The following is a 24,405-nucleotide window of genomic DNA, read 5'->3' as shown; positions in this document are numbered from 1 at the left end:
GAGGACCATGATCAGAATATTGTTCCTGTAGATTGACCGACTATTTTTAACAGCGCTGCCGGTGGCAGTAAATGCGGCACATACAGTACGGCGCACAGTGAAACGGGAGCGGAGAAGTAAAGCGCGTCGGAACTGTTCTACTAGAAGACCAATTAATGGGAATAAGACAAATGGTCAGTTTGTGCAAACGTTGACAGAGAGAGGGAACGTGACAGACTGTGATGGACGGACCACCGGAGACCTGCTGGGAGCGCACCTCGACCGTACGCGAGTAACCCACCTTCAAACCATTTGGGATGGCAGCATCCAGTAACTCAAGTCTTTCAGGTTCTTCAGTCTCGTCTGGTGAGGCACATGTTCAACGTATAGGTATACATTTGGATCATTGTTCTGCATGCCATCAAAGGGGTCTTGTCATTTATTACGTGCATCACAAGCCTTACAGTAGCTCAAGTCCTGAATCGTGAATAGGCGTAACTTTTCCAATATCTCTTTATCAGTGCGTAATTGACCAGGCATCGCCCAACACACGAGCACCGCAAGCGGTCTGATGTGTTCATCATCAGTCTACACACGGTTCATCACTCTCCCAAGTCTGCTCTTTCCTCTGAACCTTTCTCACTTTTCATTGATGTTTCCAGGCCCCATGTTCTAGACTTTAGTCCTAACCAAGTGCCTATTTACGCATGGGTTCGATTGCACACCTGTCTCCGGGAATCTGAGGGATGTTCCTGTTTATCAATTGTGTCCTTAAACATGATTTAGTTGCCACTGCAGCTACAGTATGTTTCCACAATGCAAGCCACAGAGACTAGGGCTCATTATGGCATTTCACAAATGTTTCATTTCTCTCGCTTCAGTGACCCAGTACAGGTGTCCTATAGTCTACACACCAGGGGAGGTTTACCCTCAGGAATCTACATTAAAGAGTTAGCCTGATACCCAGTGAGTATTTCTATATCCCCTGATGATGTAATCCTGGGGAAAGATCTTACACACTGTTGTCACAGGCGGTGTGAATAGTTCCTCAGGTGATGCAGCTGTGCAAACAGGGGTTAGTCGCAGGTTCCTCGGCTCTCGCTGGATAGATAAAGCATGTCACCCCTTGTTTGCCAGGGTATAAAGTACAATCCAGCACAATCTCCACTATCACAGTGTTGGTTTATGTGGAGGCTAGTACACCAACATCCATAGGGAGTGGTATGGGTGTCTCTCTCTCACAATCTCTCTTGTGTGTGTGTGTGTGTATATTGTGTGTGTGTGTGTGTGTGTGTGTATTGTGTGTGTGTGTGTGTGTGTGTATGTGTGTGTGTGTGTGTGTGTGTGTATTGTATGCGTGTGTGTATTGTGTGTGTGTGTGTGTGTGTGTGTGTGTGTGTGTGTGTGAACATAAATATCTCAGCGAAGAAGTGGTTTAGATCCCAGCTCAATGGCCAAGAACAGTATGTTTATATCTGCGGTATTTTACACCATGGTTTTGCCTTTGGGGAAGCTGTGGCTTACACACTCCAATAGTAAAAAAAATATACACAAACTGTGTTTTAACAGTGTAGGTCATGGGAGTTCTTTGCATCTGAACAGTAATAACTCTATAGCGCGAATGTATGTGTTTAGGGAGTGGAACTATCCTTTTACTGTTCTGTTGCTGACTCGTTATCAGAGTGTGTGTGATATCCTGTGTTTCATTCAATTTTTTTCTGATTATCTCTGTCCTCCAGTCCTGCCATACAAGACAAGTCACATGTCCCTTGGCACCGCCCACTGGGGGCTCAGAGACGACCAGTCCAAGTTGATATAGCTTGTGGTAGCCGCGTACTTCAGAGGACATTATCTCATGCGCATGTTGCCGAAAAGAGTGGATTTACTGTTTCACCACTGGTTATTTAAGAGGAAAGTCTTTTTCTTTCTGTGGCACAGAGGGTTGTCATTACTGCTGGGCCCTCAATATAATTATCAGACGTTACAAGCCATGCTGCTGCCAGGGATAGAGTGGTTGTCACAAGGGTATGATTATTTGGTCGAGAGCTTTTTGGCAGACACATTTGAATAATCTTGTCTGTGTGAGCAATGAGTCAGAAATGATTCTATTCTGTGCAGACACGCTGCTTCATATTAGACAGTCTGCACATGCTAACGCTTGTTATTGTGTTCAGCCGTTCCAGTGAGAGGACAGTCTAGCCAATCAGGGTTGTGCTATTGAAGTGATGCTGTGTGAGTCTGCTGGAGTGGAAAGGATGGAATGAACTTCCAAGATGGATGTCCATCCAAATACATTTCGGGTAATTCAGTAACAAGTGGAATATCATCGATGCTCCTTTTTCTCAGGCACCGACATGTATATTGCAATGAAAAAGAAATTATGTACTCTGCTATCATTTTCTCCCACTGGAAAACTCATTTGTGGCTATGAATATTGCTGAGCTCAGATCGGAGAGACTCGTTCTTGGCGCGGACAGCTTCAGCAGCACTGTGCCAGTCAGTGCACTGTTCGCCAGACAAATCTCAGGAAATAAAGCTTTGCAAATAAATCGAGAGACAGGAGGATGAAAGTGTGTCTCCTGCCTTAGGCCAGAATCAGCTCAAATGGGGTTGGGAGGAAGCATCGTGGTTTACAGTCTTTCAAAGGAAGATACTGGCTGCGTTCCGAATCGCATACTTCTACTTCTTACTACCAGTACCTACTACAGCTGCCCTTAGAAAGTATGTACTTTGCAAGCAGTAGGCATCCAATTGGGACATACTACCTTGTCATAACATTGCGCCTTGAAATTTGCCCACATCCGTCGCTGTCCATAACCTACATCCATGTCCATAACGCGACATTCGTCTACAGCTGTCACGACTCGCACATGTGACGCACATTTCCGCTGCACACAGGATTGTGGGTCAGAATAGCCAGAAAAGCCTGCTGGCTTGCATACTGCAAAATACGACCGGATGTAGTAGGACATCCTGGTATTTTTGCCATACTGCATGTGGAATACTATGTATTGGGACATACTACATCCTGTTTTGGCATACTATATAGTAGGGTAGTATGCGATTCGGAACGCAGCCACTCTCTTGCTAAAGTGTCCTACACGTGTTTCCGTCCGACGACGCCCCACACAGTCGCTGCCGTGAAGCAAGTGTAAGCGCTGTGTTTGTTTATCGACTTGTTTGTAATTGCTACGCTAATTCCAGCGTCCGTTGAACAGTTTCCCATTAGTGGGACGAGGCAAGAGCCGGGCGTCGACTGTAGACATGGGTGAGAAAATAACAGATGATGTTTTGATTGATTGATTGAAATGTTTTATTTCGGTGCTCAAACATACACAGAGAAATACATACAATGTTTATTTGTTTGGTGATGTGGCACCGAAAAGGTGTAAGCAGAAGCCGAGGCTTATCTTGGCCTACCCTTATCAAATATCAAACAAATAAAAATAAATATCTGAATATTTGTTCCCTGTCCCTGTATAGAAAAGACCAGTGCTGCTTGTGCATCTGCCATCCCTCCATTCATTATTGATAACAGACACTGTCTTCCTCCGAGGCGCCCACCACAGGCAAGCCCAGAATCACATTACCAAGCGACGTGTCTCCCTCTCTGACTGGGGCTTAATGGTGCTAAACAGCCTTCACACAGCAGACAGAGTGGTCCCTCACTAACACACCCAATAACCTACTGTGCACACACACTCAGACACACACACACTCAGACACACACACACACACACACACACTCAGACACACTCACACACACACACACTCAGATACACACACACACAAACACACACACTCAGACACACTCACACACAAACACACACACACACTCAGACGCACACACTCACAGACACACTCACAGACACACACACACTCGCACACAAACACACACTCAGACACACACACACACACTCAGACACACACACACACACTCAGACGCGCACACACACACTCACACACACACACACACACACACACTCACAAACACTCACACACAAACACACACACACACACTCAGACACACACACTCACACACACACACACACACACCACACACACACACACACCTCATCTCTCACAGTTTCAGCCCAAAACCACTGCTCTTTGGATCCCATAATACAGTACAGTAGAGTACAGTAGATGGTTAGAACAGATGGGTCGTGGAGGGATACAGCAGAGGCATCTCTGATCACAGAGGACTGTGGCTGTGAAAACCTGCTTGTTTTAGAGCGGTGCCACGCACAGATGGTTTCCCTACAGGGGCCATGCCTCATCCTGATGACGGCATCCCGTGACAGCGTGTGTGTGTGTGTGTGTGTGTGTGTGTGTGTGTGTTTGTGTGTGCGTGCGTGTCTATGCGTGTGTGTGTCCATATGTTTTGTTTGGTCTAGCTGTCAAAATGGATTGAATGTAAGGAGAAGGGCGCATGGAGTACGCTGGCTGTTTGGTGGGTTATTACTCCTCTCAATCATCCCTGTCTCTCATTAACTATTCATGATAATGATAGGTTTAATGTTGTGTTTAGGCCACAAGATACTTCATTGAGGCCACACGACATAAAGTTTAACGATGACTCAAAGTCAAACCCCAGTGCCCATGTTTAAAGGAGAATGCTCGTTTTTGACAACCTGGATCTTATTTACGGCATATTATAAGACGTTTCACTCACCGAGATAACTTTGGTGTAATTCGGAGGCCTGTAGAAGAAATGTAAAATCCATTTAAAGCATTCTCAGTGCCCCGTCCGCCGCCATTACATGGATATACTTGGCTCGCGCTGGATTTTACATTTCTTCTACAGGCCTCCGAATTACACCAAAGTTATCTCGGTGAGTGAAACGTCTTATAATATGCCGTAAATAAGATCCAGGTTGTCAAAAACGAGCATTATCCTTTAATATTCCAGGCGTTGCATTAACAGACATTTTTTGTCCAAACTTATTTGATCTTAACGTTATCTCTAGAGATGTCATCTTAAGCAAACTTTATTAATTCCGTATACTCTTTGCCTCTGGAGCAAACACCCATCAGTAATTATTTTATCGAATGCCTGCGACTGCTGAGTAGTGGAGGTCGACACAATTAATAGCAGTAAGTCTCCACAGGGGGAGGAACCTTCCGGCTGCTTCGTCGTTCCACATTCTGACTGATCAACGCACGGTTTGGCACAAATTAGAAATTCTTTTAGATGTTCTTGGTCTCCTCCTGCTCCATATTTGTGTGCCAGCGTGTGATTTTGGCTCCCGGCCCGCCCACGCGACTACACCCCCCCCCTCCCCACAATACCGTTGCAGGAAAACAGTCGGAAGTGGCGTCAGTTATTACAAAGAATACGCTGCATAAGAGACCATTTGGCTGTTGGCCAGAATAAATCACATTCTTCAAATAAGCTGCAGTAGAATCATTTATTTTGATTGTTCCGGGGTACAGTGACAAAGCTCCTGAGTTTCTAGGGACAATACATTGTCCAGAGTAATCTGCTATGACCATAGATCAGCAAATGGAGGCTGAAGATTAATCAATCCGCAGGCGTGCTCTGAGCTCTTAAGAAGAGGCTCCATCAAAGTAGCTAGTTTGTCCTTAAGAAGTCTCTCACTCTTTCTATCCCTCTCTCACTCTTTCTCTCTCTCACTCTCTCTCTCTCTCTCTCTCTCTCTCACTCTCTCACTCTCTCACTCTCTCTCTCTCTCTCTCACTCACTCTCTCTCTCACTCTCTCTCTCTCTGTCTCTCTCACTCACTCTCTCTCTCACGCTGTCTCTCTCTCTGTGTCTCTCACTTCCTTCCGTATGGATAGTTCATGCGGTCGATGATGCTGTGGTCGGGCTCTGGTCAGGCTCTGGTTCCTCAACGCCCCTTTGCCAGCGAGTGTAGAGGGGCACAGTGGGCAGCAGTTCAGAGGAAATTTGCTGACCTCCTGGAGTCTGACAGAAAAGTGCTGACAAGTCTAGTCAGACTGACGCACTCTGCCTGAAATGAGACTTGCAGCGAGAGAGAGGAGGGTCCCGGTTAATACTTTCACCCAGTCTCTCTCTCTCTCTCTCTCTCTCTCACTCTCACTTTCACACACACACACACACACACACGTAGAGTACAAACACAAACACATCAGGTGTACCTCACGCTAGTTAGCATGCAGCCAGGCCCTTTGGGGGGATGAGGGGACCTCTGATGAATGTGCAGAGACATTTTCAAATGAAGACAGTGTGTCTTCGGGCCCTAATGCGATTCAGTGTTCACACGCGTAATTATTCTACCTGTCAGATGGATCGACCGCCATGGAAGCCACCCCATATACATTATGAATCTTGTGGTCTCCCAGAGATGGGCCACGCTGCCTCGGTTTTGCACTCATGAAAGATCTGCAAGACTGAGGAATTACAAGCTTTCCTACTGTGGTGATATTTTTGGCGTTCACAATTTTGATAACTCGGTCTGTAATACGGTTAACCCAAAGGGATACATACGACCCATAGGAATTTTGGACAGAGCAGATGCTCTCATGAGAACCTCTGGTGAAAGTGACAACATTGTTCATCGCGGCGTGCTAGAAATGCCTTGGATTAGGTGAAAGTGTACCGTTCTCACACAATACACCTCAGGTTCCTCCCTTTCAGGTAATCACTTCTGGGTTGTTGAGATGGAAATTATATTCCCTCCGTTTTACTTCGCTTCGCAGAGTTTTGCGTAATGAACGCCACAAATCATGAGACAACTACACTGACACTCAAAAGTCTTTACAAAGATGTGTCTGTGAATGGAGGAACATTTCCCTGGGCACGATAGATCTGTTCAGCGCCAACGTTAAGTAGAATAACTTGCCGGATGTCTGTATTGATCGTCCTTGAAGCAGGGACACTGAATCAGACTGTATCCATCGGCTCATCTCACTAAACGGCAGCACACCCACTCTGCATATCAATTATACCCAACGGAATAAATAACACTGACATAACCCACAGTGATGAGCTCCAGTCCCAAGGGAAGGTAGAGTGATAGAAACGCTGAGATGTAAAAGATGAATAACCAAGCCTTGAGGCTGGCGTGAATCTCTATAGCGACATCGTCACTGACCAGTGTCCTGTGTTTTTGTTGTTTTCAGACCCTGAGGATTACCAGCCACCCATATGGAAGTCTTACTGTAAGTACAGTATCTGTGAAGTCATGTGTGTCGAGCAGGAATGTGCACCTCTGGCCTCTGTAGCCTGTAGGCTGTGTGTCATAACAAAGGAGCTTTATGGAAGGCGAGGTATAAATACAGTACCTTTAATTTCAGCCCCCAGGGAACGGGGTGGTTTATGGGGGGGGAAGAGGATGGAGTATTGTATTATTTTAAGACCCCCTGTACACACACTCACGCATGCACGCACACACACACACACACACACACTACACTACCAGCCAGCCACAACTCTTGCTCTCAGAGGAGCAGAGTTGTGTATCCACCAGGAAATAAGATTCGTACCTGCAGGGCCACCCAACAAGAAAAATGGATGATCTCTCCAGAGCTGCTCATTACTCTCCTTGTCTGGGGATGGACCTGGATCCTGGTCATGCCTGCATGGCGTCTGCTAGAGATATTGACGCACAGCAATACACTTTTTCAGAGAGAGAGAGCGATTGCCAACTGAAAACCGTCTGTGGATGCTACAGATTGTTACACAACAGATCTCTCTGGCTCATCTCAACGAGCTGTTTTTCATACGAGGCCACAGTAGGATTCTGGGATAGTAGTGCGGTATAAAAAGGTTAACTAATACCTATGTTACTGGTTCTTTACACCAAACCAGTACAGAGCACATCACGGCGGTGCGTTTCATCACCCAGTTTCAGCTCTAGTTTCTCTTCTCCAGTCCACTTTTCCACTGAGGGAGCGAGGTGTATTTTTAGAGCCCCCAGTCTTCGTCATGGGTGTGGAAGTAGTCCAGCTCATGCTGGTTGACTTGAGCGACTCTGACAAAGGCAAAAGTTCCCAGCCAGGAGTCCTTCAAACCCCCGCGTGGAAAATCTGCCGCGGTTAAGATTCGGCTCCGTCTTACCCCTAACAGAACTCTCTCGGCGTTGCCGTGCGTTACAGTGGGACCTGACGCACACGGCACTACGGCGTGGTTATTATGACAGTCTTCCTGTTCCTGTTTTGCCATGTTGGCCACCCTTGCCATGCTCAGTCTCACACCCCATTCAAGCATACTGTACCCCCCCCCCCCACACACACACACACACACACACTCACACACACTCACACACCCCACTAGACAGTATCCCGAATACTTTGAGATGAAAGCAGTGCTTATCTTCTTATCTTATCGTAAGCGCGGGTCCATCAGTGTGTGCATTATGTGGGGGAAAAGCTGATTAAAATGGATGCCATAAGTCTTTATGTTCAGATAAAAGACGACACATGACACACATTCCATTCATCCCCATATGTTGCGAGTGTGGCCTTGTCTGTGCTGTGTACATAACAAGATTCAAGATTATTTTATTCGTCACATGCAATGTACAGTCACAGTGAAATGTTGCTGCCAGCTCCAGGATTATGCTACAGATAAACTATAATTTATTACTCAATTCCAAATTCCAAATGTACAAGTTACAATTTACAAAATTACAATTTTACAAATTAACACAAATTTCACATTATGTACCCTTTCTATCTATCTATCTATCTATCTATCTATCTATCTATCTATCTATCTATCTATCTATCTATCTATCTCTCTCTCTCTCTCTCTCTCTGTATATATGTTTGTAATATATATATATATATATATATATATATATATATATATATATATATATATATATTTATAAGTATAAAATTAGCTGGGATGGGATAGACAATCAGCAGACAATAGCCCAGTATGCATGGCTATGATGCTGCTGTGATGTTGGTAGTGATAATTTGTTGAGCGCGCTGTTCTACCTTTCCGTTTTTCTATAATTTCACCTTATTTACACCGGGCGCTGTCCGCCTCCTTAATGCACCGTATGTCTGATCCACAGCAGCTCAATGCTGCATTGAATTGTTTACCCCCGTTCAAAAAGGATTAATGTTCACCGCAAACTTCTCGCATTAAGGCCCACAGATGCATGCACGCTGTGAAATATGCCTCCGTTCGCACAGAGGGCCTTGGGGATATACAGCACTGGCTGTCATATAAAACGCTGACAGATTAGCCATGCCCGTCTCAGCTAATGGCGCCTGCGGCACGGTACCTTTTTGCTTTTTCCCCGAGTCAGGTCGCTGGTAGTTGAAGAGTAAGCAGATGAAGTGACTGGGTACAATAAGGGTACATTAATAAGCGTTAGTTAATGCATTATTAAGCATTAAGTAACAGTTAACTAATGTCTCTATTAATCATTTATTAATGTTATTTATGTTAACTAAGGTTAACTAAACTAACCTAACCCTAACCCTAACCTTAAGGCATTCATTAACATTAGTAACTTAACCTAACCCTAAATAAGCATTAGTTAACAGTTAACTAATGTTTTTTGTGACCCTTATTGTAAAGTGTGACCAGTGATTGCTACAGTTGCTCTCTCTAAGTCTAGCAGTGACCCCCCCCCCCCCAACGCCACCACCAGCACACAGATTTAATTAGCTTATGTGAAATCCATTCTATACTGTTCATGTCGTGTCATCTAATGTTTTGCTTTGACACTGAAACAGTGTGTCTGTACTGTATATATAGAACATATTTACCCCTGAGCTGTACATGTCAACGCATGTCACACAACTGTGTGACCGCTGGAACGGAGCACCGCGTTAGCATCGGCGTTTGTCTCTCCACAGTGTACCAACTGCAGCAGGAGGCTCCCAGACCCAAGAGGATCACATGTCCACAGGAGGTCAGTGCGTCTGTCCGCACATCAACACGAGCGAAACCGTAGCGCTCGTCGATACCATAGACTTTTGTGCCGCACCGTTATGCCACTAACGGCAGTTAATCCGTTTCCAGTTGGCGGTATTAGCTAGCGGCAGAGATAGAGGAATAAATATCGTCTCTGTGGTGTGGAAGCCTTTATCTTTCACACAGGCCGTTAGAACGCCCGGCAAAACCATTGAAGTGAGTATGTGGCTGGATAGCACCCTGTCAATCTGTCGTCTCTGGCTTACAGATGGAGAGCAGGCCCAAGTACTACGGGAGAGAGTGAGTGCAACTTTATTGTTATCATTATTCCCAGCCGTTCTCTAACACTGTGTGTCAGCTGTAGACGGAGTGGGTGTGATTTATCAGCAGCGACTGGCATTTGATGTGGTAAGAGGTTTAGGATGTGTGGGTGGAGTGTGTGTGTGTGTGTGTGTGTGTGTGTGTGTGTGTGTGTGTGTGTGTGTGTGTGTGTGTGTGTGTGTGTGTGTGTGTGTGTGTGTGTGTGTGTGTGTGTGCTAGAGATGTGGGTGTGAAATGAAGAGAGACAGGGTAATTATTGAGAGGAGGGTGAAGGGAGGCGAGGCCATCGTTGTGACACTAAGAGGCGCATCTGTCCCCAGGTTCCACGGTATGGTCTCCCGGGAGTATACGGATGAACTGCTGGGGGGAGCAGAGGGGGCTTACCTCATCAGAGAGAGCCAGAGACAACCAGGGACGCACACTTTGGCTCTGAGGTAACGTTACTCCACTCACACATCTGCGTTCTGTTCTTGCTCGTTACAGTGTGACTCAGTCAGTCACTCTCTCACTCTCACTCACTCACTCACTCACTCACTCACTCACTCACTCACTCACTCACTCACTGTAAGTCACTCACTCACTTACTCTCACTCTCACTCTCACTCTCACTCTCACTCTCACTCTCACTCTCACTCTCACTCTCACTCCCACTCTCACTCTCACTCTCACTCTCTCACTCTCACTCAGTCACTCAGTCAGACAGTCACTCACTCACTCACTCACTCACTCACTCTCACTCACTCACTCACTCACTCACTCACTCACTCTCTCTCTCTCTCTCTCTCTCTCTCTCTCTCTCTCTCACTCACTCTCACTCTCACTCTCACTCTCTCACTCTCACTCTCACTCTCACTCAGTCACTCAGTCACTCAGTCAGACAGTCACTCACTCACTCACTCACTCACTCACTCACTCTCACTCACTCACTCACTCACTCACTCTCTCTCTCTCTCTCTCTCTCTCTCTCTCACTCACTCAGTCATTCTCACACTCACTCACTCTCTCACTCTCACTCTCACTCTCACTCTCTCACTCTCTCACTCTCTCACTCTCACTCACTCACTCACTCACTCACTCACTCACTCACTCACTCACTCTCTCTCTCACTCACTCAGTCACTCTCACACTCACTAATTCACTCACTCTCACTCACTCACTCACTCACTCACTCACTCACTCACTCTCACACTCACTCACTCACTCACTCACTCACTCACTCACTCACTCTCTCACTCACTCAGTCACAGTGCGTAATGCGTTCTGCAGGTTCGGCCACCAGACCCTGAACTACCGGCTGTTCTACGACGGGAAGCACTTCGTGGGCGAGAAGAGATTCGAGTCGGTCCACGACCTGGTGACGGACGCCCTCATCACCCTCTACATCGAGACCAAGGCCGCCGCCTACATCGCTAAGATGACCACCAACCCCATCTACGAGCACCTGGGCTACACGTCGCTGCTCAAGGACAAGATGGCGAGGCGGCTGAGCAGGGGGCGGAGCGAGCCGCGCCGGGTCACCTTCCAGAGAGAAGACAAGGTGGGCGTGCTCTCCTCGTTAGATCGGACGGGGCTATGCCAGGGACGTATTTTATGTCTGTCATTCGTGCGTGCGCTGCATACTGTACATGTCGCGCATTAACAGGAACCGTTATGTCTGATACTGTACATTCTGGATATGAGAGTCGTTCCTGGGAGCTGGGGGTGAGTTATGGCGGGTGGGGGGAGGGGTGGGTTGTCTCATGCCTCACTGTCTCCTCTGAAAGTTAACGATCGCCAGAAGGACTGATGTTGGGAGGTTGGGATGCCAAAACACTGGGCAAGTGTCGGGTAAATCGCGCAGTTGTAGTTCATTTCTTCGTGAACTATGGCGGAATGATATTGACCGATTAGCCAATGAAAAAATGTGTCCCCTCTATCTGGGGTTTACATCCATTCTGAGATGTCTCCACTAGGTGGCGACCAGACCAAATGACGCTAACGCCATTCCTCACAGTTTGTCCTGGATGTTATGTTAGTCTGTATTGTTTGGTTGTTAGATAGAGTCACAAGGCCATTTTTCATTCATGAATAGATCCGTGGGAATGTTATCTCTTTGTGTCATGCCATCATGCAACCCTTTTGGAATTTGAATGAACACATTTGTTCTGCTGAGGACAGGTCTCGACTAGCTTGGCTGCCAGAGACATGAGCGTCCGGCTTCCTGTTAGGCCGAGGGCCTTGTTCCCCTTTCTCCACGGTTCTGGTAACCTCACTAGTGTTCACTAGAGCATGGAGAGAAGCACACAAACCCCTCAATGCTGTGGTTTTATGGACCCAGCGCAGCTCCTGATCAGTAGCTCGGGGACTGTAAGATATCCCCACAGAGATAAACACTCAAACAGTGAAAACAGCAGTCCTACTAACATTGTTCGTGATACTGACTGCACTTCCCCTGCCAAACACACTGAACAATCTGGCCTTGTATTAATAAACAGTGTTGCTCAATGTTTGTGCTGTAGAGAAGACGCTTGGGGTTTATGTCCTAGCATACCAGTAAAGCTCTCCAACTGGCAAGTCCAAATCTGGAACACGGCAGACTGGTGAAAATGTGCCGTTCTTAGCCGGCGTTCTACATGACGGGTCTGACGATCGCAGGCTTCGCGGCTTGGCATTCGACAAACACCTGTGTGACACTTCCAGTAGAAAGCGAGTCAGAGTTCAGTCACTCCGCCCGACTCTATCGCCCCTCCCTAAGGAGTGGAATTCTGGGTTAATGGCCTCCACAGTAGCCGCGGGCACCTCAGATCCCCGTACCCGAACGCCGCGCCCTCGTGCTTCCGGCCCGGTCGTCACTCCGTGTACTCTGACATCGCTGAACACTGAGTGCCGTGTCACCTCCGTATTGAGGTGAGTGTGTGATTTCAGGTGTGTGCACGTGAGGCGTGAACTCCTCCCCCCCGAGGGCGACTCACTGGGCCTGTCTGGCGGCCGTCACACGCCTCTCTGATTGTGAACGCCGGCGTTTCCACGCCCGACGGTTTCCTCCGAACAAGAGACAGACACTCACTACACTGGTTTGATCTCTGAAGGCCTTTTAAAGATGAAGGAATTCAACGAATGCATCATTAGCCTTTGTTGTGGTCTTAATACATACCTAACCAGGGCTTAACACTTACATAACCAGGGCTCACATTGAGAACATAACTCTTTGTTTATCTAAACGTAAAAATAGTCAACAGATACCGATCTCTTCAAAACTTGAAAATTGCTGGTTAGATGGCTGTACTGTAAGTGATTTACACAAACAGTGGCATTTAGGGGTGATACAGAGTATATCCTCAGATTCAGCTACAGTAAAGTTACAGTAGAGCTTTTGTTCATTTTGTTTTTGGTGGGGGGGGGGAAACTTGTCCACAAAATGTCCACATCTGCAATTTCTGGAAAATGGACAGCATTGTACGGTATACGCCTCCACAGTGTCTTTATTTTTCTGTTTGTCTGAGACGCAGTTTGGCTCGTTCTTGTTTTGGAATGTGGGTGCCTGCTGTTCTTACTGTCTCTGTGCCCACAGAAAGACACTAGTGTTAGCATCCCATAATGCAGTGCTCCCACCACAGTGTCTGCTCAGCTGCGCCCGCACAGAGCCTTGTGGGAATAAAAGAGCTCGGTCGCTGAAAAGAGAGCACTTTTCTTTTTTTTGTCTCACTACCTTTTGTGTCTTTTCCTTCAGGCCGTTCTTTAAGAGACGAGAAGCCATCTGCCCAGGCACAAAGAGCCCGAACTCACACTCTTTATCAATGCCCCTCCTCCTCCTCTACCTCCCCTCTCTTTCTCTCCACCCTCCCCCCGTTCTCCGCCCTCTGAAGGGGAGAATATCCCGAATATCTCTCTACCAGGACACCTGTGGTTGGGTTTGACTGCAGAGCTGGATTCAGCCGGTGTGCTCGGAGACAGGGTGACAAACGTCTCGGTGACAAACGACTTCACCTGTTCAGTGGCCCAGCCACCCACCCGGCCATTAAGTCTGTAGTTCCAGCCCCTCTGTCCCTGTGTCTTGGTCCGAGAGCGGAGCGAGTGATTGGCGGGGCCAGGCCAGCGTCGGAGCATCTGTGGCCCGCTGTCGGAGGCAGCCACCAGCTGAGATATGCGGAGGTCAAGATCTCCAGCAGCTAGTTGACTGAAGAGGGCACAGCACAGACCAGGGACAACGTGGATCTGCTTCTGACTCTTTAAAGTTGTTTTTGTGCGTTGGGGGGTTGGGGGGGGGCGGTACAGAGATCTCCGGTGTTATTCTCTCTGGCTGAGCGCAGGGAGAGCGTGTGTCTGGAAGGCAGCGTCGCTAATGGGGAGGGGGACTGTGTTCTGCGCTGCTCTCCTCTCCTCTCCTCTCCTCTTCTCTCCTCTCCTCATCTCCTCTGTTCTCCTCTCCTCTCCTCTGTTCTCCTCTCCTCTCCTCTGTTCTTCTCTTCTCTTCTCTTCTCTTCTCTTCTCTTCTCTTCTCTTCTCTTCTCTTCTCTTCTCTTCTCTTCTCTTCTCTTCTCTTCTCTTCTCTTCTCTTCTCTTCTCTTCTCTCCTCTCCTCTCCTCTGTTCTCCTCTCCTCTTCTCTTCTCTTCTCTTCTCTTCTCTTCTCTTCTCTTCTCTTCTCTTCTCTTCTCTTCTCTTCTCTCCTCTCCTCTCCTCTCCTCTCCTCTTCTCTTCTCTTCTCTCCTCTCCTCTCCTCTCCTCTCCTCTCCTCTCCTCTCCTCTCCTCTCCTCTCCTCTCCTCTCCTCTCCTCTCCTCTCCTCTCCTCTGTTCTTCTCTTCTCTTCTCTTCTCTTCTCTTCTCTTCTCTTCTCTTCTCTTCTCTTCTCTTCTCTTCTCTTCTCTTCTCTCTCTCCTCTCCTCTCCTCTCCTCTCCTCTCCTCTCCTCTCCTCTCCTCTTCTCTTCTCTTCTCTTCTCTTCTCTTCTCCTCTCCTCTCCTCTCCTCTCCTCTGTGCTCCAGAGGGGCTGACCGGCCCATTGACCGACGCTTTAGAGCCGCTGAGCCGTGCGGAGCAGCGCTGACGGCCTCCCCACAAACAACCCTCCCCCCTCCCCCTCCCCTCCCCCGTCCCCTACCCCCTCCCCCGGGTCCTTTTCTCTCCCTCTCTCTCTCCTTTCTTGGCGTGTGTGAACGACGGCCATTGTGCGAGGCACGCTCCTGCCCCGGGGCCACCCACTGCAGCCCCCCCCCCCCCACACTATCCCCCGCCCCTCCCCTCCCGCTTCGTCCCTCTGCCCCTCCTGCTGCCACCGGACTCAGATCAGATCAGACGCAGAGCTGCCACCGTCCCCTACCGTCGTCGTCGTCGTGGATAGCTCTGTCCGGCGAGCACCGCCTCCTGGGAAGAGACGGAGGGGCGGCGGGAGCCGGGGGCCAGACGGCCATGGAGGCGAAGGAGGCCGGAGCGGGGGCCGGAGCGGGGGCCGGGGCAGGGGGGGAGATGACCGCCCGCTGGGCTAAGAGGCAGGGCCGTAAGCGTCCGGAGCTGCTGGCCCTGGCCCTGGGCGTCCAGCTGGGGGTCCAGGGCGCGCTGCTGTGGAAGCCTCTCAAACTCTTGGCGTCCCGTCCACAGATCTCGTCGCCGCCAGCGCGGAGGGGCGCCCTGAAGGACTGTCCGGAGAAGCAGTGCTCCTACGAGAAGCTCCACAACTTCAAGGTGAGCGGCTGTTTTGCTTGGCTAACCCCGGGGGGGCGCGGCGGTGAGGGAGAAGGGTCCAGAGGGTCCAGGATCCAGAGGTCTGTAGATTAGCCACTCAAAAGGCACCTCTGGAAGTTCGTTTCTTCAGGAAATGATTCAGTTTCTACAACCGTTTCAGTCAGTGAGTTACTGTTCAATTTCACAAGTTTGAAAACGTAAAAGTAATAGCCCACAAAGTTAAATTAACCGATTCTGACCTACCTACCCTAGAGTTAGCTAGAGAAAGCAGTGTCTCTGTCCTAGTGTCCTGGGAACACGTGCAGCTGTCATCCATATGGACACACTGTATCCTGTGACCCATTAGCAACACTGACTATTATTGATTTCCATGCGCTTGTTTGATGCTGTTGATTTTAAAAGCAGTCGCAGAGCGGTCAAGTTCAATCAATGATGTGCTCTTCGCTTGGACTGTACTGTACATACAGTCGTTGAAAGTGGGACACCTAGATGCGACGCATGTTGTTTATCAGAGTTAAAAACAACAGAGAGAGAGAGAGAGAGAGAGAGAGAGAGAGAGAGAGAGGGTATAAAGACATCTTTTCTTCTGGGTACCTGAATACATTCCTGCTATTGTGTTTCGGGTTTCAGTTAACCTGCAGGTTACAATAGCCCCCAGTATTATGTTTACCCCGCCCCAAAGCCATCCGCTCCCCACACCTGTCCCCACCTCTTTATCTGCGCTCAATCTATCTATCTATCTATCTATCTATCTATCTATCTATCTATCTATCTATCTATCTATCTATCTATCTATCTATCTATCTATCTATCTATCTATCTACCTCATCTGAATGAACTTAGTGTGGAATTAGCGTCAACAGCTACACAGGACTCTACTGTACAGTAGATACGGCTTTAAAAAATAAAATAAAAACATAGATAAGTCAAGAAATTCACATTTCAGAAATTTCAATTTACAGATTCAATTTACAGAAATGTTCTCACCAGTTTATGACGTGTGTGTGTGTGTGTGTGTGTGTGTGTGTGTGTGTGTGTGTGTGTGTGTGTGTGTGTGTGTGTGTGTGCGTGTGCGTGCGTGCGCGCGTGCGCGTGTGTCATCTAACTTGAGTATGTCCATGCTTGCATGTGTCCAACAGCCCAGTAACAGATGCCAGACATACAGTATTATTCTAAATCCTTTAATCAGACTTGGATATACAAAAGCAGTCATCTGGCCCTGGGGGGCTGTGCAGGGTGGTGGGGCAGTAACTCTACTGTAGTCTGTGATCAGACGACCAGAGTCTCAATCTACTGACAAAAGATTCCCCTGTTATTACTGCTGGGCCTTTATCTCCCAGATCCACCCAGGAGTCGTGCCTAGAAAAACACTCCTTGTTTAAGCTCTGCTGATCTTAGATATAATTTATGTCTATTTTTGAGTAATTGTGATGCAGGTGTGTGAATCCTGATGATGTTGTGTCAGACTCTCCCTTTACTGTACGCCACATGCATTCTTGTGCTCTTGTGAGAGCAGTGATGGACCGAATCGGGTGTATTGTTGCGGTCGCAGCTCTGTAACTGCCCCCAGGTTATCAGTGATCTGAACACTTACATAACTTCATCTTCGCCTTCAGGAAGTCGTACATTTTTGTGCGGCGGTGAGAAATAACTTGTTTGTTTAAAAGCCGATGTGGCTCGTTGCTTTGTTAACCCTTTGTCTGTTGTTGGTTTGTCTCTACCACAGGTTCACACCTTTCGAGGGCCTCACTGGTGCGAGTACTGCGCCAATTTCATGTGGGGTCTCATCGCCCAGGGCGTCCGTTGCTCAGGTAACCGTCTCCTACATCCAGCAACCCAGACGATACATGCATCCCATCTGTCGGGATGGAAACTGATACCGCCCACTCACAGGGACTTGAATCACATCTGTAGTCAAGTCGAGTCAAGTCAATTTTATTTCTATAGCACATTTACAAACAGCTGTGGCTGAACCAAAGTGCTCTACAGATAAAAGCCAGAGCAAAAGATATAAGCTTCTATCCCTGTTCAAAACTATGCAAGGTTGATTTTATTGCCGGTATTCTCCGCTTCATTCTGTCACATCATAGAAGAATGACATGATGTGACAGCATGATCTGTTCCATGCAGATCAATGGTTAGATGAAGGCGTGTGGACATGTATCATTCCTACGTTATAAGACACCTAGGACAAACCCGTTTGGTTCCCCCTGCAAGTAGTAATTGTATTTAGAATGTAGGAGTTGAGCTATGAGAAATACCCAGTCAAACAAGGACGTCCACATATTGTATAACAACAACATTGAAACAACATAAACTAGTGGTGATCTGAGATGTATTACTAGCACAGTAACATTGAGCACCACATCTAAAAAATGCAGGGAAAATAATTAAGATATGATTAGTTTTCAAAGCTCATGTTTTCTTTTTATGGTTTTAGCGATTGATCACATGATATCGCTAATGGGGTTTCCAAGTGTCGCTAATAGTCACAAGTTTCTAATGCTCCTATAGACATAATCCTGACATTTACGTGTGGAACGGCTAGCTTAGCTGCTTTCCTCAGACAGATTGTTTGTTGTTCGGTAATTAGCCATGCTCTTAGGCCCCAGGCCCCAGGCAGATGCTGCTGTCACCAGACACGCCATGTGTTGTGGGAATCTCTTTGTCTGAATTTGGTGTCCTGTGGTTAAATGTACTGTATCTGTAACACAGAGATACAGTCAGGGGCCACGCCTTGCCACCCTTTTGCCACCCCAGGTAAAACTTGCTAGAACCGCCACTGGATACTGTACTTCTGCACACTCTCTCAATTCAAGAAAACTTTATTATCCCCTAGGGGCAAAATGAAGCACAGCCAGCAGTGAACACAGACGAACAATAAATACAGTATGAAAAAACACATCACATTAAGTTATTTAAAGGCCAATGCCTGCAGAGATCAATGAGTTCTTGATTCTGTTGGCCCTCAATGAGTTCAGAGTCTGTTGGCCCTGCATCTTGGCGGATTGTGAGAACTGATTCAATAAAGCAAGTGTAAAACATTTTCATAAAAGCATTAAAACCTCTGATAAAAGTATACGCGCCAACAAGCTTTTTTACACACCACATCCACATGAGGCTGGAAGGTCAGCTTGTTAGTTACAGTGCCAAGATATTTATACTGCTGGACAATCTCAGCAACCTGGTCATTAATCATCACAGAGGATATGACTATAGGATTCTTCCTAAAATCTATTGTCTGTCTCTCTCTCTCTCTCTCTCTCTCTCTCTCTCTCTCTGTCACTGTTAGTAATACTTGAAACGAGGACCCCAGTCAGCAGACCAACAGCGATGTGGCAGTCAACTACAAGTGTTGATAAATGATTTAGCCGGGTGCTCTGTTTCGTCAGAGAACACCCCCCCATCCCCCCCCCCCCCCCCCCCCACACACACACACACCCCAACCCCTCCCATTACTCCCCAAGTATGCAGACAGGCAGCAGTCCACCTAAACCCACATTCCTGTGGCATCTCCCAGACGGCTCGTTCTGTCTTTCTCACGGCCGGTGATGCCACTCAAGCAGGCGTTCCCGCACGCTCTGCTTTCTCACCAGCAGCTGTGCGACGCCCTCTCCGTGACTGCAACCACAACACTGGCACACAGCCGGCGCCGCTCCATACACCGTCCCAGCAGCAGCGCGCTGAGGACAAACAACCAGCCAAGCGCACAATCAGGAAGTCATAGGAGTCAAGGATAAATACGAGCTAAAAACGGATGACGAGAAATCCGAAATGTACAGAAATCCGAAATCTACGGAAATTAAAAATAAAGAGTGTAAGAGTAAGCATGCCTAGATTGTGCAAGCATGCCAGGATTGTGCAAGACTCGAGTAAGAGTGCGTGTCCTATCCAGAGATGCCAAGTAAGAGTCACGGACTAAGTACGTCCGTGTGGGTACATGTCTGGTCCAGAGAGCCTTAACGCCCTCCAAGCTGGCAGGTCCGTAGACTCCAGCCAGCCAGGGGGCAACGTCTGTGTTATCCTTGTCCCTGTGGCTTCACACTCGCTCCCCGACTCCTCTCCGCAGACTGTGGTCTGAACGTACACAAGCAGTGCTCCAAGCTGGTGCCCAGCGACTGCCAGCCTGACCTGCGCAGGATCAAGAAGGTGTTCAGCTGTGACCTCACCACCCTGGTCAAGGCCCACAACACGACCCGACCCATGGTGGTGGACATGTGTGTCCGGGAGATAGAACTAAGAGGTAGGGTATGGTTCCAGTTCATTCGAGCTGAAAGCTTTTACAGACCTTTTCTGAATCACATGACGTGTACATAAATGCTTAACTTCAACTTTTTTTGTCCCTGCTGAGCTCAGAAAGTGCTCTTAACAGAATGTTCTTCTTTGCGTTTCAATTAAAAATTCACTACTGCTACTACGTTTTGATCAGTTACAGTAGCTGCCTCAAGGTTCAGTTTGTGTAAATTGACAGCCAGACGTTTTTGTATCCCGGAGACACTAGCCATGTTTCCATCCACTTGTCAATCGAATTATGTGAGGATCGCTAAAAATATGAATGCGAATAAAGCCGGTGAACGTGCGTTTCCATCTAGAGCTTTAAATCGGATAAAGCATTTATCACAAAAGCCTTTTATCGAACAAGAGAAAATCCGACGAGATCGACAGTACAAACTTTTTGTCAATTTTCATGACATTTAATCGGATTTTACTGTTTCCATAAGGCATTTTTAATTCGATATAACTTAATTCGCATAAAATGTGTGGATGGAATCATGGCTACTGTCTTTAAAAGAGACATACTGTGAGTCTATTTAGTAGAAACGGAACAGGAGTAAAAGAGGGAACTAAGACCAAAGTGACGGCGTCGCTCTTCTTTCCTCGCAGGTCTGTCGTCGGAGGGGCTGTACCGTGTGTCCGGATTCTCAGAGCACATCGAGGACGTGAGGCTCGCCTTCGACCGAGGTTTGTCTGAAATGTGTTTCCTGTCCTCCGGGGCTTGGCACTATAGGGTATCAATTCGAATTTCAAGAATCGATTCGATTTCCGATTCACAAGGTTCAGAATCGATTATCACGATTCAATTTGATTCAATTCGGTTAGTGTTACTAAAACCTGTTTTTTTTTTTAGCTGTTACCTTAATTACATGAATACCAAGTTATGCAACACATCAATACTAGGGCTGGGTATTGATACTGATTTCCAAAAATGAATGAATGAATGAATGAATGAATGAATTAATGAATGAATGAATGAATGAATGAATGAATGAATGAATGAATGAATGAATGAATGAACGAACGAATTAACTATTCATTCCTTCATTTATTCATTCATTCATTAAATAAAAGAACGATTTTGGGATTCATGAATAGATTCTGAATCATTTGGATTCAGAATCGATTCATCGATTTTTTTTTAACCCAGCTCTACTTGGCACCACCAAGGTTCTAACGAAACACATATTTACACAGGAAGAGTAGTGACAGCGAAGGGCGTCCCACCCCTGCGCCACACACACCTAAACACACAGTAGCCGGTCTTGTATCTGTCACGGCCTGTCTCTTGCTCATCGTGACTCACGCGTCCTGTGTAGATGGTGAGAAGGCAGACATCAGCGCTGATGCGTACGCGGACATCAACATCATCGCCGGTGCCCTGAAGCTCTACTTGAGAGACCTGCCCATTCCGGTCATCACCTTTGACCTCTACTCCAAATTCATACAAGCTGCAAGTACGTCCTCCTGTAACGGCGTTCTACCCGTTCATCATCTCTTCTTCTGCTGTTCCGATGCGTATTATAACACTATGGCACTTCTTCCTGCTACAGAAATCCCCAATCCTGACTCCAGACTGGAGGCTATCCACGAGGGGCTTCTGCTCCTCCCCCCCGCCCACTACGAGACCCTGCGTTACCTGATGGCTCATCTGAAGAGGTCAGCGCACCCCGGCACTGCCCTTCAAAGGTCACGGCACGGAATGCTTCTCTCACAGGCTTTTCTGACCTATCCGTGCACCATCTTTCCCCACAGGGTCACCGTATTCGGGAAGGACAATTTAATGAACGCCGAGAACCTGGGCATCGTGTTCGGGCCGACGTTAATGCAGCCGCCGGAGCAGAGCGCCCTGACGACCCTGAACGACATGAGACAGCAGAAAGTGGTGGTGCAGCTCTTGATCGAGCATGAAGACGTCTTATTCTGAGGGGCGGAGCCCGCCAGCCCGTTCACCAGTGACTTTATTTATTCTGTACCAGAGGAAACGCAAGCCACCCTGGGTCTGTCTTTAAATGGCGTGTAAAACATGTTTGTACTGTGGTCAGATTGCTTACCTTGCAATCTCTCTCAAAAGCATGACTCTAGATTTTCTGTTTAAGGTTGCTTACTCAGAGCAAACCTTGTGTTCCCGAGAGACCAGAGTTGGTCTAACTCCACCATGGCATTTCGTTGGGCAAAGCTCCAACATTTCCAAACATCTACTGTATTATGAGTCAAGTCTCATAGCAATGGCACATTATGGTGGCGTGGCTGTATTGACATATGAATCAGTAAGCCAATGGTTAAGTGCATTGTGTGCATGTGTGCGTGCGTGCGTGCGTTCATACTGCAATGCGTTTGACAAGGTAATGCAGTTTAAATCTGAATCAAAAGCTGTTATATTTTAGATGGATTTTAGCATGAACACATCAAGAACTATGTGTAAATGAAATGACAATGTAGATCATTGATAGCTCTTGAAGCACTTTTTCTTTTGCAAAGAGTGTGATGAATTAATTTTGTTCAGATGTTTTTATTTTTGTCCTTTTTTCCAGCATCCTGTAGTGGTTGTAATGTTATGTACAGTATATAGGTTGTCGAGTGAGATGTCTAGCCAACCATTCATGTCAAAATACAAAATCGCCAAAAGTAAGTGGCACGGTGAGCAGAAGAGTGTACCCTCTTCCAGGAAATTCTGTGCAATGTTTTTTTTTTGGGGGGGGGGGGTATGTTTTATGACAGTTTCTCATGAACGCTTCTTTTACATCGGTATATTGGTTGGTCCCAATAAATTAAAACCAAAAGGTATAGAATGAATGCTGAGTGGGCATAAAGGGGGACACAATATGAATGGTTTTAATTGAATTACAGCAGCTGCAGCCCACCAATCAAATGAGCAATGCTGTGCACTTCTGAGGTCGTCTGTTTTGCCAAATATTTCAGTGGGAATAGAAATATACTGCAAGATTTTAAACAGTCAATGCAGTCAATAGAGTATGCAGTCAATACAGTATGTATGCGCCATTTTGTTTTTTACTCTAACAACAAAAGTGCCAGGAGCAGCATTGGTTCCCTTTCACAAACTACACACCTGATAGGAATCAGCAGAAGCTTTTCTGTGTTTTCCATTGTTGATTTGATATAATTAAGTGAATCCTTTTTACAAATCCATTTTATTAAAAGTATTTTTGTGATGGGTGCAATTAAGATTGTAATTTATCAAATGATGATTTATTAAAGGATGTAAAACTTCCATTTAAATAATTTCCCCCTGGCTCTTATTGCTCAAGTCTTCTTCTAGGAATCATGGTGCGATTATAACACACCACACGTTCAACCGGCTTTGTGTTGTGGTTTGTGTTGTTGCAGTTGGCTCTGCTGTTGGTGGCTTCTGCTGAAGTAAGTCAACATTGGCGCCAGATCACGTCCCTAAAGGACATTTTAAGATGAATCACCTGTATGTAGTTCACAGGGCTTTGTCTCCACTTGTGTTTCAATTGCTGCATTCAGGCATTTTTGCCCGAAGGCCTGGGCCACTAGGGTCCCTTTCTTCAGAACCCTGACAATGACAATGTCACCTACACACCACAGAGGGTGGAGCCTTTATGCAGGTGATAAAGGAAGGTGAGGTGAGCTCACTGGGACAGAAACACTGTGACTTTCAGTGAGAGAATGTCAACATAGGCTGCTACACATAGGGAGAATCATCCATGGAAAATGAAATCTAGTATTGTAAATTGACATCTTTAGGTGAACATATCCTCTGGAATGACTTCGTGTCGGGTGCTTCCGAGAAATACCTTTAACTTCACAACTTGACCTTTTCAGGGCTGTTGAAAGCATCAGGTAAGTTATTGTTGCTAACACAGAAGTTGACACTATAACTAGTTTTGCTATAAATTAACATTTGTACGTATTACAGACATTTAAATGGGTTTAAGGACTTTAATCAATCAATCATTTTGAATGATCATAATGCATTTTTCTACATAATCTTTATCTTGTTGATAAGGAAACCATCCCAATGGCAGCAAAGTACCCTTGGTGGTGGGCATTTGCCCCAAGAAAGAGTACCCCATCGCCGAGCACACAACAGGACCCTGTGGGAGAGAAGGTGTCCTCCTCCGCTGTACCACACACAGACTCTCAAGTGAAGCAAGGAAGACTTCATCAGGAGGTTTACGAAGAGACAGAGTTTGAGCCGGTGTTCAATGAGCAAACGTGTAGACGGAACCTGAAGATCTCTCGCTCTGGGAGATTTAAAGAGAACAGACGAGTGCGGGCGAGCATCCCGGAGAGCAACACCTTTTCTGGGGGAAGTGTTGCGGTG

At 46.9% G+C, this 24,405-nt stretch overlaps 1 protein-coding gene across 3 annotated transcripts; it reads left to right on the top strand.

Annotated features, from left to right (window-relative positions):
- Positions 1-227: 227 nt before the first annotated feature.
- Positions 228-22,323, top strand: chn2 (chimerin 2). Of its 3 annotated transcripts, none has more exons than XM_084442695.1 (13): positions 228-345; positions 7,087-7,125; positions 9,784-9,839; positions 10,110-10,141; positions 10,483-10,596; positions 11,429-11,699; positions 15,738-15,821; positions 17,548-17,632; positions 19,891-20,064; positions 20,706-20,783; positions 21,416-21,553; positions 21,650-21,755; positions 21,852-22,323. In XM_084442695.1, the coding sequence occupies exons 1-13, from the start codon at positions 297-299 to the stop codon at positions 22,021-22,023; spliced, it is 1,398 nt and encodes a 465-aa protein (XP_084298821.1). In that variant the 5' UTR covers positions 228-296; the 3' UTR covers positions 22,024-22,323. The 3 variants fall into 3 exon arrangements, with proteins under 3 accessions (XP_084298821.1, XP_084298822.1, XP_084298820.1); XM_084442696.1 differs by having other exon boundaries at positions 11,429-11,705; XM_084442694.1 differs by having other exon boundaries at positions 11,408-11,699.
- Positions 22,324-24,405: the final 2,082 nt, after the last annotated feature.

Source organism: Borostomias antarcticus (assembly GCF_949987555.1).
Source record: "Borostomias antarcticus genome assembly, chromosome: 8".
NCBI lineage: Eukaryota > Metazoa > Chordata > Actinopteri > Stomiiformes > Stomiidae > Borostomias > Borostomias antarcticus.
The sequence above is the reverse complement of the archived record's forward strand: the minus strand, read 5'-3'. Positions and strand labels throughout refer to the sequence as shown.

Excerpts from the sequence above, each read along its gene's own strand:
- chn2 (XM_084442694.1), top strand. The coding sequence starts at position 297 with ATGGCAGCATCCAGTAACTCAAGTCTTTCAGGTTCTTCAGTCTCGTCT. Across the intron at positions 7,126-9,783 it reads ACCCATATGGAAGTCTTACT|TGTACCAACTGCAGCAGGAG; the intron begins GTAAGTACAGTA and ends GTCTCTCCACAG. Across the intron at positions 10,597-11,407 it reads ACGCACACTTTGGCTCTGAG|AGTGCGTAATGCGTTCTGCA; the intron begins GTAACGTTACTC and ends TCACTCAGTCAC.